We start from the raw sequence: 14,082 nt of genomic DNA, 5'->3' as shown, positions 1-14,082 counted from the left end.
CAAACCAACTGGCAAAAAGAAAACATCTTGTGTTGTTTAGCTTTTTAAGCCAAACAGGCACTTTGCTAGAAACATATTTGTACTTTTAATAACTCAAGAAATTATAGAAGTATAAAAATTCTCAGTTTAAAATCTTGAAAAATCATAGAATCAGGATGTTAAAATGCTGTACAGAATACTAAACTATATAGCTTATATATTCAAGTTGAAAGTCAGAAGTTGAAATTGAGGAATATGTGTAAAGTTTGTTGGTAAATCAAGTCTAAGACATTTTACACTTATCTCTAGTTTATAATTTGTACAAACTGCATAATATATTACAGAAATTATATTAAAATTGAATTTTAAAATTGAGGACTATTAAACTTGAGTCAGTGTGAGTAAAGAAGTTAAAAGTAAATTATTTGTGTTAACAGGTGATGAAGGAGTGAAATGCATTGCCAGAGTTTGACCTCCTATGATGAGTTTCTGAATCCACTGAGGCCTGCTAATAATGAACTAGTATCATAAAATGCAGCTCTTAAAATCCCTCCATATTAAGAGCTGCATTTTATGATATCCCTCCATATCTACACACACACAAATATAAAATAATATATATACACACATACATACATACAGGGTCTAGAAATCCACTCACCATGGGTGAGTTGTCAGAGACAAGTGATGAGTGAATTTTTAGCTTCATTCTAAATGCCTTCAAAGTATATTATTTTCTTTGCATAATTTACACTAGTTTTTATTTTAAAACATCATCTCATTCATTGTCATGTTATTAATAATGGGCAGTATGCCAATGGATTTATTAAAGGTTTTATTTCCATCCATCCATCTGTTCACTTGGCATCCACAGATGCCATATGGTCACTCTGATGCTCAGTGATGTGCCACACTAGGTCTCACCATGTAGTCTTGTTGTATGCTTTTCTGCAGTCCTCAACTCTCTGAAGATCAGTCAGAGATCAGTCCAGGAACTTTTATCTTCTATTACTGTTCTGAGAGGTCCTCCTTCCATCCTTTCAATGTGTCCAAAATATTTTAACTTTCTTCTGTCAGTATCCTTAAGAAGCCTTATAGTTCTGTTGATCTTTTCTAACACCTATTCATTTGTATGCCTTTCAGATATGATATCCTCAACAGCCTTCTGTAACACTACATCTCAAAAGCAGATGTATCCTTCAAGATTTTAGACAAGTCTCTGACTGTTGTTTTAGCCATTCCTAATCTATTTCTGACTTCTTCTGAACATTAATAATGGATCCCAGGTACTCAAACTTGCTGACTTCCTCAGTTCTTTCTCCATTATAGTACACTTGTTTCTCAAGAGCTTACCTGTTTGTATTTCCTTTGAGAACCATGATCTTTGTCTTGCTAGGATTGAGTTAAAGTCCTCTGTTATTACTGATCTTGTTAACTTTATCAAGAATTTGTCCTAGTTCTTCCTTGTCATTATAGAGGCTTATGGTATCAACTTTATCAAGAATTTGTCCTAGTTCTTCCTTGTCATTATAGAGGCTTATGGTATCATCAGCATACCTCAGATTACTGATCAATCTAGCGTCTATCCTAATTCCTGTCTTGAGTTCATTCAGTGCTTCATGCATGATGTCCTCAGCATATATACTAAACAAATGAGGAGAAAGTAAATATCCTTGCCTAACTCCCTTTCTGACCTGATGCCAATCAGTTAAACCAACACTTGTTCTTACTGTGGCTTGTTGCTCCCTGTACAAGTTGGCTATCAACCTGATAGTGTGTTGAGAAAAACTCATTCTTTTCATTAATTCCCACAGTTTCAAATGCTGAACACAGTCAAAAGTGTTAGAGTAGTCTAAGAAACATTTTACCAGAGGGAGTCTAAATTCTTTATATTTTTCTATGATCTGTCTAAGGCAAAGGATCTAATCTCTGTTGCCCTTACCTTTCCTAAAACCTGCTTGTTCCTCAGGCATCTCTGCCTCAACTTTGGTCTCAATCCTATTTAGCATGATCTTCAATAAAAGTTTCCTTGTCTGTGGTATTAACTAATAGTTCTATAGTTCTTGGAAGCCTTCATATCTCCCTTCTTATGTAGTGGTATGAAAACTGACTTCCTCCAGTCTCTAGGCCATGATTCTGTCTCTTCATATTCTTGTAATCAATCTATGAAATACTCTTATCCTGTCTTCCCCTGGGGGCCTTAATTAATCTCTGCTGGGATTTCATCTGCACCTGGAGACTTATTGCTGTTAAGCTGCTTAACTGCTCTTTTACCTTCATGCCTAAGTGGAGGAGGTTCTGAATCGAAATTTTCCTTGTAAGAGGGTGCCTCCAAATTTTCTTTATTCACTCTATTGTACAGTTCCTTACAGTATTCTTTCCATCCGTTTTTGATTTTCAATTCTTCTGTTAGTAGTGCTCCATTCCTGTCTTTAATGACATTCAATTTGGGCTTAAACCTGTGCTTTAGGTCATTAACTAAATAAAACATTCTTTTATAATTGTGCTCCTCATCTGAAACTCTATCGCTTCACATTGATTAGTATAAAACTTTTCCTCCTTGTCCTGCTTGATGGCTCTTCTGACATCTCTATATAATCCCTTATATTCTTCAGTCCCTCTGTCTCTTTGTTTTTCCACCCACCTTCTTTTGATTAGTTCCCATGTTGAATCGATATTCATGGGTCTCTTGGTCTTCTTATTGGGCCGAGATACTTCTTGGCTGTATCCTATATTATCACCTTGATTCCTTCCCGAAGCATTTCTGGTGAGTTCTCATTGGTCTCCAAAAAATCATACCAAGTTGATGTTTCTTCTGTGAATCCACTTGGAATTACTCTAACATCCAATCTAGTGGGATGTGCCTGACTTGGAAGTTTTCAGAGTCTTAGTCTTACTTTGGCTCTTGCTAACTGATAGTCTGTATCACAGTCTACTCCAGGACAAGTATGCACATCAGAGATGCTTTTCTTCCACTGCTGGAGAGCCAGGATGTAATCAGTCTGGTGCCTTAACTTATCATTGGAAATCCAAGTATAGGTCCATGGGTGTTTCTGGAAGCAGGTATTGGTAATAACTAATCTGTTAACATGGGCAAATTCCAACAGTCTTTCTTCACGGGTGTTACGTTCCCCCAGACCAAACATGCTACACTGTGGCCTAACTCTCATACTCTTTCCCACTTTTGCATTTAAATCCTATAAGATTTAAAGTATGTCTCTCCTTGATAGGCAGTCCCAAACAGTTTTCATAGAATGAAAACTGTTTGGGATAGAATGAAATCTAAGTTTTCATAGAATTCCTCGCTCTCTTCATCAGGTCTATCCGTGTGGGGTGCATAAACTACCACAATTGATACATTGGTAGACTGAGCCTTAAGTCTAATAGAAAGTATCCTATTGTTAATGGGATTATAACCAAGAAGGCTTCTTGCCTGAGCTGTCTTCAGTATCACAGCTACCCCATGATAGTTTCAGTCACCCCCCCCCCCAGAGTAAACAGCTAGCTTACCATCCTGTCTTTTGAAGTGACCGTCTCCATTCCATCTGGTCTCTGTAATATGTATATTTTTTTATTTCCAGAGAGGTGGAAATAATATTGTTCGGGATCTGAAATTCTTACTTCAAACACTACAGCATTCCGTTTTAAAGCGTCACAAAATGACTTGCAATTTTAGTTACCAGTTTTCTCTAAAAGTTGTAATGTAAACCAATCATTTTCATCTCTCCTTTTATCTCCTGTAAGATTTAGAACTTGATTTTTCTTTCTATATGAAAAACTATGAAAAAATGAACAGTCATCGAAAACTCAACCTGCTTGATCTTTTTCCCCTCAATTGCTGTCTTTTTGGCATTGTTGTAACATAAACAATTGATAACTTTTAATTTTTTCTTTGTATATGAAATACTTTACAAATATCCACTGTGGAGTTCCAAAAATACCTTTCTTTCTCTCGCTCTCTCTCTCTCTCTCTGCATTATTGTAATATTATTTTTTACTCCATGCATGCTCCACACTGTGTCATACTTCTAGTTTTCATTTCAGTCACTAAGCAAGAAAAATGAACTGCCATTACAAGTTATAGTTAAAGGATTTTACTTGAAAATGGCAAATATCGCAACTTGACATGTGCAAGTAAATATGAACGTTTTTCATCGCAAAACAAGTACGTTTTTCATATCATGAATATAAATTAAATTAGTTATGGAGGACCAGGAAGATAAATCAGTAATCTCTTAAGTAGTACGAAGCACAGATAAGAAGGGTAAGCAGCATAGTAAGGAAGACAAAATCAGTGAGAGGAAATTAACTAAGCAGGCCAAAGAAATCACACAGAGTTCTTTTGCAGTATAGTGAATAAACTGAAAAATGATTATGGAAGACTAATGAATACATATGGTGAGGAGGTGAAAGAAGAAGAAAGAGTTAATCTCTTCTTAGTCTGGCTCCCACTGATGAGACCTTAATAATGGTCATAACCGGTCTTGGTAGTGGCCATTACCATTGAGATAGGAGCCACTTACCTCAATATAATGCATAACAGTATACATAACATAGCTGAAAGCATGTGTGCTTTGCATTATGGGATACTAAGGCAATTGATGTGAAGTCATTAACCTCTGTATACAAGTATTCTAGTTGTGAAGATACTTCATGCACCAACTTGGATTGCTTATGCTAAGATAAAGGATTAAACAAAAATATAATTTCTTGGCATGTTTAATTTAATTTATAACCAACTGAAAAAAACGTTTCGCATTTTGCAAAGGTATTTGACATGGTGCAACATAATAAGTTGATATTTAAGTTACAACTTATGGGTTTAGATATTAGGTTAGTGGATGAGATTAGAAATTAGCTTTCCCCTGTCAGAGAGTTGTATATGGGGAGAAGGAAGGTTATAAGTGGAGTTCCATAGGATTCAGTATTGGTATTGCTACCATTCAGCTTTATGCCAGTGATATTCTTATGAGATTAGAAATTAGCTTTCCCCTGTCAGAGAGTTGTATATGGGGAGAAGGAAGGTTATAAGTGGAGTTCCATAGGATTCAGTATTGGTATTGCTACCATTCAGCTTTATGCCAGTGATATTCTTATGAGTTTACAGGCTCAGTTGCTTGGTAATAATGATATGTATCTTGGGAGGGTCATTAATTATAGTGCAGAAATATTTGAATAAGCTAAACAGGTGGGAAAATGAATGGAATTTGATTTAACATAGTTAAATGTAAGATTTTGAAATTTGGAATCCACAGATGGGCAGCTGCATATTTGGTGGAACTGTCCTGTAGGAAGTGGATGAATCAAGGAATCTTGGGGTGATTGTAGATAGAATTTTGAAGTTCAGGGAATATATTGCAAAAGTCAGGATAACCCAGAGGACTGCTGCAATATGGAGTAGGATATTGATCAGATGAGATGAGGTAAGAGGGTAGTAGTTCCATAGCATAAGGCTCTCATTGGACCCACTAGATTATTACACTCTGATCTGGTCATTGGGATTTGAAAGGAATGAAGTAACTTTGGAGAAGATACAGCAGAAGCAAATAAGAAAATAATGTCAGGACTGAAGAACTTTGGTTATGGGGATAGACTGAGGACACAATCTACAAAGTCTGGTGCATGGAAGACATCCCTTTGTCTTAAGCTGTTCAGAGGTATTCACTTTATGGATACTTGGAAGAATGTTTGCATAGTAGAATGTAGAAAAGGAGGAGGCCATTCCTAGGGTCAAAAGGAAGTAGGGGTGAGAAGTAGCTTTTCTTGTATGGAGATGGTAGGAGCAGGAATGCATTGCTTGAGAGAGAGTGGTGGGAGTGCATACAATGAATTACTTTAAGAACTGGTATGATAGACTGTGTTGTCTAAGGCAGAACTCCTATGATTAGTCTTGTGACTTCATGGAGGTCCTGAATGATAATAATAAGCTATAATATAATAATAATAAATTAAGAAAATAAAATAATTAATTAACTACTGGGCCTTAATGTGTTTACTTGTCGGTAATTACATGGATATGAAGCATAAATTAATTGCTGTTCATTCATATGACCATTTGGGTGGTTAATAATAAACTGATATATGCTGACTTTGTCTCCTAAAATCTGTGTTGCTGGTTATTTACAGAATTTATACCAGTGACCTAAAAATTTTTCAACTTAGTTTTTCTGACTTTATCCTCATGCACGAAAAAAATATAAGACAACTGTCATTATTAGATTTATATTGCATTTATTTGTATTTTTAAGTTTTCTTTTCATTGACAGGGTTTTCAAACCTTAGATGATCTTTGCAATAAAGCAAAACTAACCAGGCAGCAACAAATTGGACTAAATTATTATGAAGAGTTTTTAGAAAAAATGCCCAGGGAAGAAGCAGGCAAGATCATCAAAACTGTGAGTGCTGTTTTCCAAATTTAATTTCGGACGTGAGATGGATATAATATGAATGAGACTTGTATTGTGTAATCCCATTGAAAGAAAACATATCTTATGACACTCTGTTTAATAGATTAAACTTCAGCAGTATCCCATTGACAGAACACTCATATTATAAATAATAAACATGCCAGCCAGGTGTTTCTAATTAAAGTTATACATTTTGTAATGTTTGCTAATGGTAGACCATGTGTTTCATTAAGTTACTAGTGGTCCAGCATAACCTATATTTCTAATTACATACTTTTACTTTAGTGAACTACAGTTTTCTGGTCTTACATATGTTTTTCTTTTCTAACATTTGTTTCATATGTAACAGACATACTTACATTCGTCTGTTACATATTAACAGACGAATCAGTCAAGCATCCCAAACTTTTGGACGACTTAATAAAATATGGAAGGCAAGAGACATCAAACAAGTAACAAAAGTAAGAATCTATGAAACAATGGTCCTGCCAATACTCCTCTATGGAAGTGAATGCTGGAATCTCAAAAAGGCTGAAGAGAAAAAATTATTAGTTACTGAAATGGATTGGCTAAGAAGATTACTTGGAGTATCTCTGCTGGATCGTCTTCATTTCTTAGTCGATCCAGCAGAGATACTCCAAATAATCTTCTTAGCCAACCCATTTCAGTAACTAATAATTTTTTCTCTTCAGCCTTTTTGCGATTCCAGCATTCACTTCCATAGGAAACGACTAAAACAAGAAATAACAATAATAGACATGATCCAAGAAAGAAGACTGCAATGGTTTGGCCATGTGCCCAGAATGGAAACAGAAACTACCATCTAAAGCCCTGAATACAACGATGGAAGGTAAAAAATCCAAAGGACAGCCCAGAATTAGAAGGATAGACAAAATAAAAGAGGACCTGAAAACCAACTCATTTGGTTTTCAGGTCCTACATCAACCCTACACCAACCTGGACAGAATTGTTCGGACTCTCCCGGGACAGACAGAAGTGGAAAGAGTTCATTCGGCCTCATCATCATCCACATAGATGATGGAAGAGAGAGAAGAAGACATATGTTTTTCCTTATTCATAAAAAAAAAAAAAAAAAAAAAAAAAGAGATTACAAGTTAATTTATATGCAAGAATCCCATATGGGAAAAATTGTACAAAAGATGCATATTACTCATTCAATTTAATTTATTTGTGTAATATTTCTTTCTTTGAAAATTAATTTAATATTTAAGAGATTTTGCTTTTGTTTGTTATATATATACATGTTTCAATGGCAAAAATTGTTCTTTATTTTTTTCGGTATTAAAGATATCTTTGGTTCTATATAATAAAATACTTTTGTTTGTTGTTTACTAAAATATATATATATATATAACATTATGCTTCCATATTCTCATGTTAATTTTAGATTCTGCTTCTGCATAATAATCAGTGCATGGTTTTCTTCTTTGTTAACCTCATACATTTAGATTCTGCTTCTGCATAATAATCAGTGCATGTTTTTCTTCTTTGTTAACCTCATACATGTTTTCTTTCTGCTAGATTACATAATTATCAGTTATGTGATCAGATATAGTCACTTAAGGATCACAGCCAAATAACTGAGAGGAGACCTCCAAATCGCTTTAAGGAGTACAACTTGGGCTTCTGATGTAATGTCCAATCTTCACCTTCATATGGTGCAGCCTGTGTCTTATTAATAGGTTTCCATTGGGTACTGAATGAATGAGGATGGACTGGAAGTTTCAGACTTAGTTGATCAAATCTGCCTTTGCCTAAACCAGAAAGAAACATGATGATATAACATGAAATTTCATGCTACCTGGGATGCAATGTGCACAAATTCACATAGAGAGAGAGAGAAGACACAAGAAAAAAGAAAAGTCTCATTGATAATATTTTTGATTTTGACATGTTTATGCTCATTCAGGATACTGAAGTATACAGGGAACTTCCAATTGGATATGATCATTACTTGTTTTAAGCAGGATAAAAATAAATGTCATATTGAAAATAAAAATATATATGAAAATTGCCAAAAGAATTATAGTCAATCAGTGCTTTTAGAGTGAACTGTAGATTCAGCTATACAAATATATCAAGAAAAAAAATGAAGGAGTTTGAAAACTAGAACTAAACACATTGGAGTTTCAGTGGCAAACTGAAGAAAACATTTCATTGTGTAGACTTCTTTGGAGAAAAGACATATATCATCATTATCGTCATCAAATTCTTGATATGTACCCTCAAGGGGTATACAGGATATTATAGTACTACATGAAAAACTTACACCATTACTAACTTCCTATCTACAATTTTCCTCCAAATCAATCTGTTACCTATCAAGACTTCAACATTATCAGATCTTATATTTCTACTGTCTAAGGCATTTTGTACCGTATAAATCCACCTATATCTTGGTCTTCCTCTGGGTTATTTTCCTGCCAACCTAGCAAAGAACACTTGTTTTGCTAATCTTTCCTCTCCCATTCTGTTCAAGTGATACCATCTGAAATTAGCTCTGCTAATACATTCCTGGATACTAACAATATTAAGTTCTTTCCTAATATCCTCGTTTTTAATATGACATTGCCATTGATGCCATCTGGTCACCCCTCTAATCTTTCTCAGGACTGTCACTAGTCTTTGGTCAAGTGTTTTATTTCTAACCCAGCACTCAAATTGGTTTGAACACTGTCTTGTATATAGCTAATTTAGTGTTTTGACTAATTTCTCTCTTATTGCATATAAATTTATTCATTTGTCTTTCTTTCATACCAGCTTTGCTAATTCTCTTATCTATTTCCATATCTATTCCCTTATCAGATCCTTCAACTCGCCAGAACTAAATTATAGTCCCAATTATAGAACGTTCCTAAATAACAACAAGTGATATCATCCACGCTCTATGAATGTATCGTACGTGCTCTGTTCTTTGTTTAATATAATTGGAATCGGTTGATTATAGTTTGTAACAGTTTTTTACTTTTTAGTGCCTTACATTATTTATGTACCCTGAAGATGCCAACAGCCTTAGTTGGTGAAACTAGTTGGTATAACTTGGTTGTTTATTATATGCACTTGATCAATATAATTCCATTAAAAGTCTTTCCAGAGTTTTTTGGTCAAGAAAATTAAACGTTTTTTAACAGTTATTCAATTTAGTCAGGGAATCTTGCAGCCTTCTAGCAGAGTTATTTACAAGTATAACATTGTCTGCATAAAGCAAAGAGCTGAGATTAACATCTCCAATTTTGATATCTGGTTTAATTCCACTTTTCTTCATAATGTGATCCATATAGATAATGAATAACAGAGGGAATAATGTACATCCTTGTCTGACACCAGATTTAACATTAAACCATCTTATTGTACTTCCTTCAATTCTAACTGCTGACTTACAACTCAAATAAAGACTAAGTATTGCTTGATATAATCCTCATTGACACCATATAACTGTAGAGTTTTGAACAGCTTCTCTCTTGGTACCCTGCCATATGCTTTTTTTTTTCCAGATCTACAAAACTTAAATACAGATTTTTGTTATATTCCCAAGATTTCTCAACTATCTGTCGTAAAGTGAAAATTTGATCCTGACAGCCTCTATTTTGCCTGAATCCAGCTTGTTCTTCACCAAAATATATATTTTGGTGAAGAACCAAACTAACCCTCAGTAGGGAAATACCTCTGTAATTCTCACATTCAGTTTTATTTCCCTTTTTATATATGGGTACTATAAGAGCTCTACTCCAATCATCTGGAATTCGTCCCTCTCTCTAGGCCTTCTGAACTATGCAGTGCAGCCACTGTAAGACTTTTATACCTCTGTACTTGAGCATTTCTGGTCAAATATCATCTACCCCCACTGCCTTTCCACATTTCAGGCTTTTGATAGTTCCACTTCAAGAATGGATATGTATTCCTGATTGCATGTCTGTTGAGTGTTTTTTACTACTGCTATCATTACTGCTTGTTTCATTTAACAATTTTTTGAAGTAATAACTCCACACATCAAGGATATCTTTTTCACCAGTTTTTCATGTCATTTGATCATCTCTAATTCCTTTTTCAGCACTCTTTCCTCCATTTCTGAGCTTTTTCAACAGCCTCCAGAATATTTTGCCACCTTCTTGATATTTATTTTCTATGTTCTTAGCTTTCTTTCATTTGTCTCTGTATTCTCTAAGAGCACAAGCTGACTTATTTCCCAGGAACTTTTAAAATTTAAAATTTTTAAAATTTGGTATTAAACAACTGATAAAGAAATCAAAAAGAAATTGTGTTTTAATTCAACTAGTTTGATGAGAAAAGGTTGTTTCACTTCATAAGAAATAGCATGAATAAATTAAAAAGCTACAAGCAAAATAATAGCAGTTAAAATTTCTAGTGAAGAATATTTGAAATCGTTTAAACAATGGAAAGCATGCATTCACTGTTATGGTTTGTATGCTGCTAGTAGATACAAATGTATTGTGATAGATTAAGGAAGACCAGATTTGATGTAAAATCATCCCTTGTTTTTTGTTACACTATAGAGCAGCGTTTCTCAACCTTTCTAAGCCCAAGGACCAGTAAAATGCCTAAAACAATTCTACGAACCACTAAATTACAGAGACGTGGGGGAGGACGATCTTCCCCAGGCAGCACTTTTTTGGCGTTTAAGAAATCTTGCCATACTGTCCATAAGACAGCAACTGAGTGATGAAATACTTTGACAATGTCATTGACGATTTTGCGAACAGAAAAGCAAGAAAAATAACATTTTAGAATGTTGGAATTAAAGTTTTACTTCAATTTTTAATTTATTTCCCTAAAATCATTTTGACTTTTGTAATTTTTTTAAAAACCTATGTAGGAATTACCAAATTTCAGAAAAACTGTGCCATTTATAACATAATAAATCTAAAAGCGTGTTTTGAATACACATGGAAACATAATTAAATTGGAAGTAAATGATTAAAAGTGTATCATCATTGAACAAAGTTTTAATTTTTATTAAACGAATAAATAATATGATATAATTATGTTACTACTTACTTTTAATGAGATAGTTGAGCTTCTCGGCCCTTGCAAAGTTGCTGGATATCTGGCTCAATATTGTTCAACTTCAGTCGAAGATCGGCACACACACTAAGACGACTTCTATATTTTGTTTTTATTTGAAGGAGCGATGAAAATCTTTCTCACAAAGATAGGTTATAAAAATCTGCATGACGATTTTCAATGCTTCTTCAGATAATTCGGGAAATTCACTTCTCACTGAAGGCGAGATTCAAAATCGAGCCAAACAAAAATCACGGAATTGCATTTTAAGTCCACTGTCACTTGAAAGCTCAATTAACTGTTCTTTTTTCGATAACGAAAGGTCTCATGACTGCAAACCTGAAATGGATCGCGAACCCACAGAAATTTCTTATAAAAGTTATTCGGAAAATATGTTTCAAAATTCCATTTCAGATTTTTGAGGTGGTCACAAACTTTTTCCAGAAACTCAGAATCAACAAAAATATCATTTTCCACTAAAAAGGATTCCAATGTTGGAAAAGGTGCAAATTGTCTGTCTTTTACATAATCAATCCATAAATCAGGGGTCGCTAGGTGTCGCACGGATTAGATCGTCGGCTTGTCGAGAGCTCCTGAAAAGATCAGTATTATTTTGTGTTAACATTAGATATTTTACCAGAATTTTAAGTAGTATTGTTTGCTTTTTGTTTCTTGGTGTGTCTGTGCAATTTTTGCGTGTTTTCTGTTATTTTAACTATTATTTTTAAGAAAAGATAGCGTACACATGGCACCGATAAAGAAAAAAATGGCGGCCAGGTCGCCATGCTTGCTTAAGAGTTTTGATGTGAAAGAGTTTATGCAGTGTGCTGTCTGTGAGATGTATGCCTTGCGAAGAGCGGTAGGAGTCTGGTTAGAAAGTGATAGTGGAGTTAATATGTGTAGAAAGTGTAAAGAGAATGAGGACTTCAAGCGTGTTTCGTGTATCGAGACTGATATCGTTAACGGTAGTCAGAATGCAGAAAATGGCGGTGTACTAGAGAATTGCGTGGTAGTGCCAGATATGTGTGAGAGCGTCGCTGAAAGTGTAAATGAAGGTAGAAACACCGAAGGAATGGATGATTTGATCGATAACGAAAATGGTGAGATAAGTGCGAGTAGCGAAATTGCCCGTTTAAATGGCGCGATACACAGAGCCAAACGACAACTGGAGCGTATGCAAAAATGTGTGTTGAACGTACCGACAAATAACCGGCGGAAGTCTGTGACGGCAAATAATAGAATGTACGTAAACGTCAATAAAATGAAGGAGCGAGTGCTGTATGGGGATTCGCTATTAAGAGGCGTAATAATTGAGAGTTTAACGAAGTCGTACCAGCCGGGTGCGAACATAAAGGACGTCAGCGAATCTATTCGACTGCAAAAACAGAGGGTGAAAGAGATGATAATAGTGGCAGGAACGAATGATTTGAAAGAGGACAAAATGGAAATGATAGAGGATGTGAGGGAGTTGTTTGAGGTAGCAAAAGAGAAGAGTGAGAGAGTTAGGATGGTGAGTATCTTACCGCGGTATGACAGCGAAGTGTTTAGAAGGAGGGCCATAATTGCCAATGACTTTATGCGTGGGTTATGCATGGAGAGTGGTGTGGAATTTGTGGATGTGTGGAATGAGTTCGATGGGCGAAAGGACTTATATAAGATGGATGGGTTACATTTGAATGGAGTTGGTGTACGGAGACTTGAAAGAGTGTTGATGAATGATGTGGAAGTGGATGTACAGACTCAGGGAAACTAGATTTATTAAGAGGGGGGGGAGTAGATATGCAGACTTTAGGGGGGGCAGTTAAGTGTATGAATGAGTATATTATGCCCGGGCGAGTACGATGGGCAACAAATCAGAATGGGATAATTAGTATAAGGAATCAAAGTAGGGATGGGACAAATGGGCTTCTGCGATTCATGTACACTAATGCCAGGAGTATTAGGAACAAGAAGGAAGAGTTTTTGGCCATGGTTGGCACTTCCAGGCCACAGGTTGTCGGTATTAGTGAAACATGGCTGACAGAAGATGATAAAGCTAGTGGGATTGAATGCGATGGGTATAGCGTGTTCAGGAGTGACAGGATGAATAAAAAGGGGGGAGGAGTGTTATTGATGATAACTGATGAGCTTCAGCCAAGGAGTATAGAAGTTGAACTGCAGGATGGGGGAAAAAGCACATTTGAGGCTGTTTGGTGTGAGATACAATCTAGCAGAACAAAATATACAATTGGGTGCTGCTATAGACCGGGTGATGGAGTGGATGGTGGGAATAGTATGCATAAGCAAATAGAAGAAATGAATGGAAGGAGGGTAATTATTATGGGTGATTTCAATTATGGTAATATTGACTGGAAAGAGGAGAGGGCACATGGGAGGAAGGAATTGGATTTTATGCAGTTATTAAGGGACAACTATCTACGGCAACATGTATTGGAAAATACCAGGGGGCAGAGAGTGCTGGACCTAGTAATTGCAACTGAGAATGTGGCTGTAACGAACATGACCTTGTTGCCACCAATTGGTGAGAGTGACCATAAGGTCATGACTTGGGAGGTGGCTAAAGGAGTCGAATTTACAATTAAGACAGGGTATATGTGGAATTACCGGGCTGGTAAGTATGACAAGCTTAGGTGTGTGCTTGGCTCAATGCCAT

At 35.5% G+C, this 14,082-nt stretch overlaps 1 protein-coding gene across 1 annotated transcript in view; it reads left to right on the top strand.

The window, feature by feature from the left end:
• LOC150106315 (DNA polymerase lambda-like) overlaps positions 1-14,082 on the top strand; it is a 152,742-nt gene that overhangs the window by 89,508 nt on the left and 49,152 nt on the right. Inside the window, exon 5 of the mRNA XM_090392354.1 lies at positions 6,246-6,374. Coding sequence (XP_090248480.1) covers positions 6,246-6,374 — 129 coding nt within the window. The remainder of the gene's footprint in view (positions 1-6,245; positions 6,375-14,082) is intronic.

This window comes from Typopeltis vanoorti, chromosome 5 (genome assembly GCF_054136105.1).
Source record: "Typopeltis vanoorti isolate ZY-2024b chromosome 5, IOZ_Tvanoo_1.0, whole genome shotgun sequence".
Taxonomy (NCBI): domain Eukaryota; kingdom Metazoa; phylum Arthropoda; class Arachnida; order Uropygi; family Thelyphonidae; genus Typopeltis; species Typopeltis vanoorti.
This window is presented reverse-complemented; position numbering and strand designations above follow the sequence as displayed.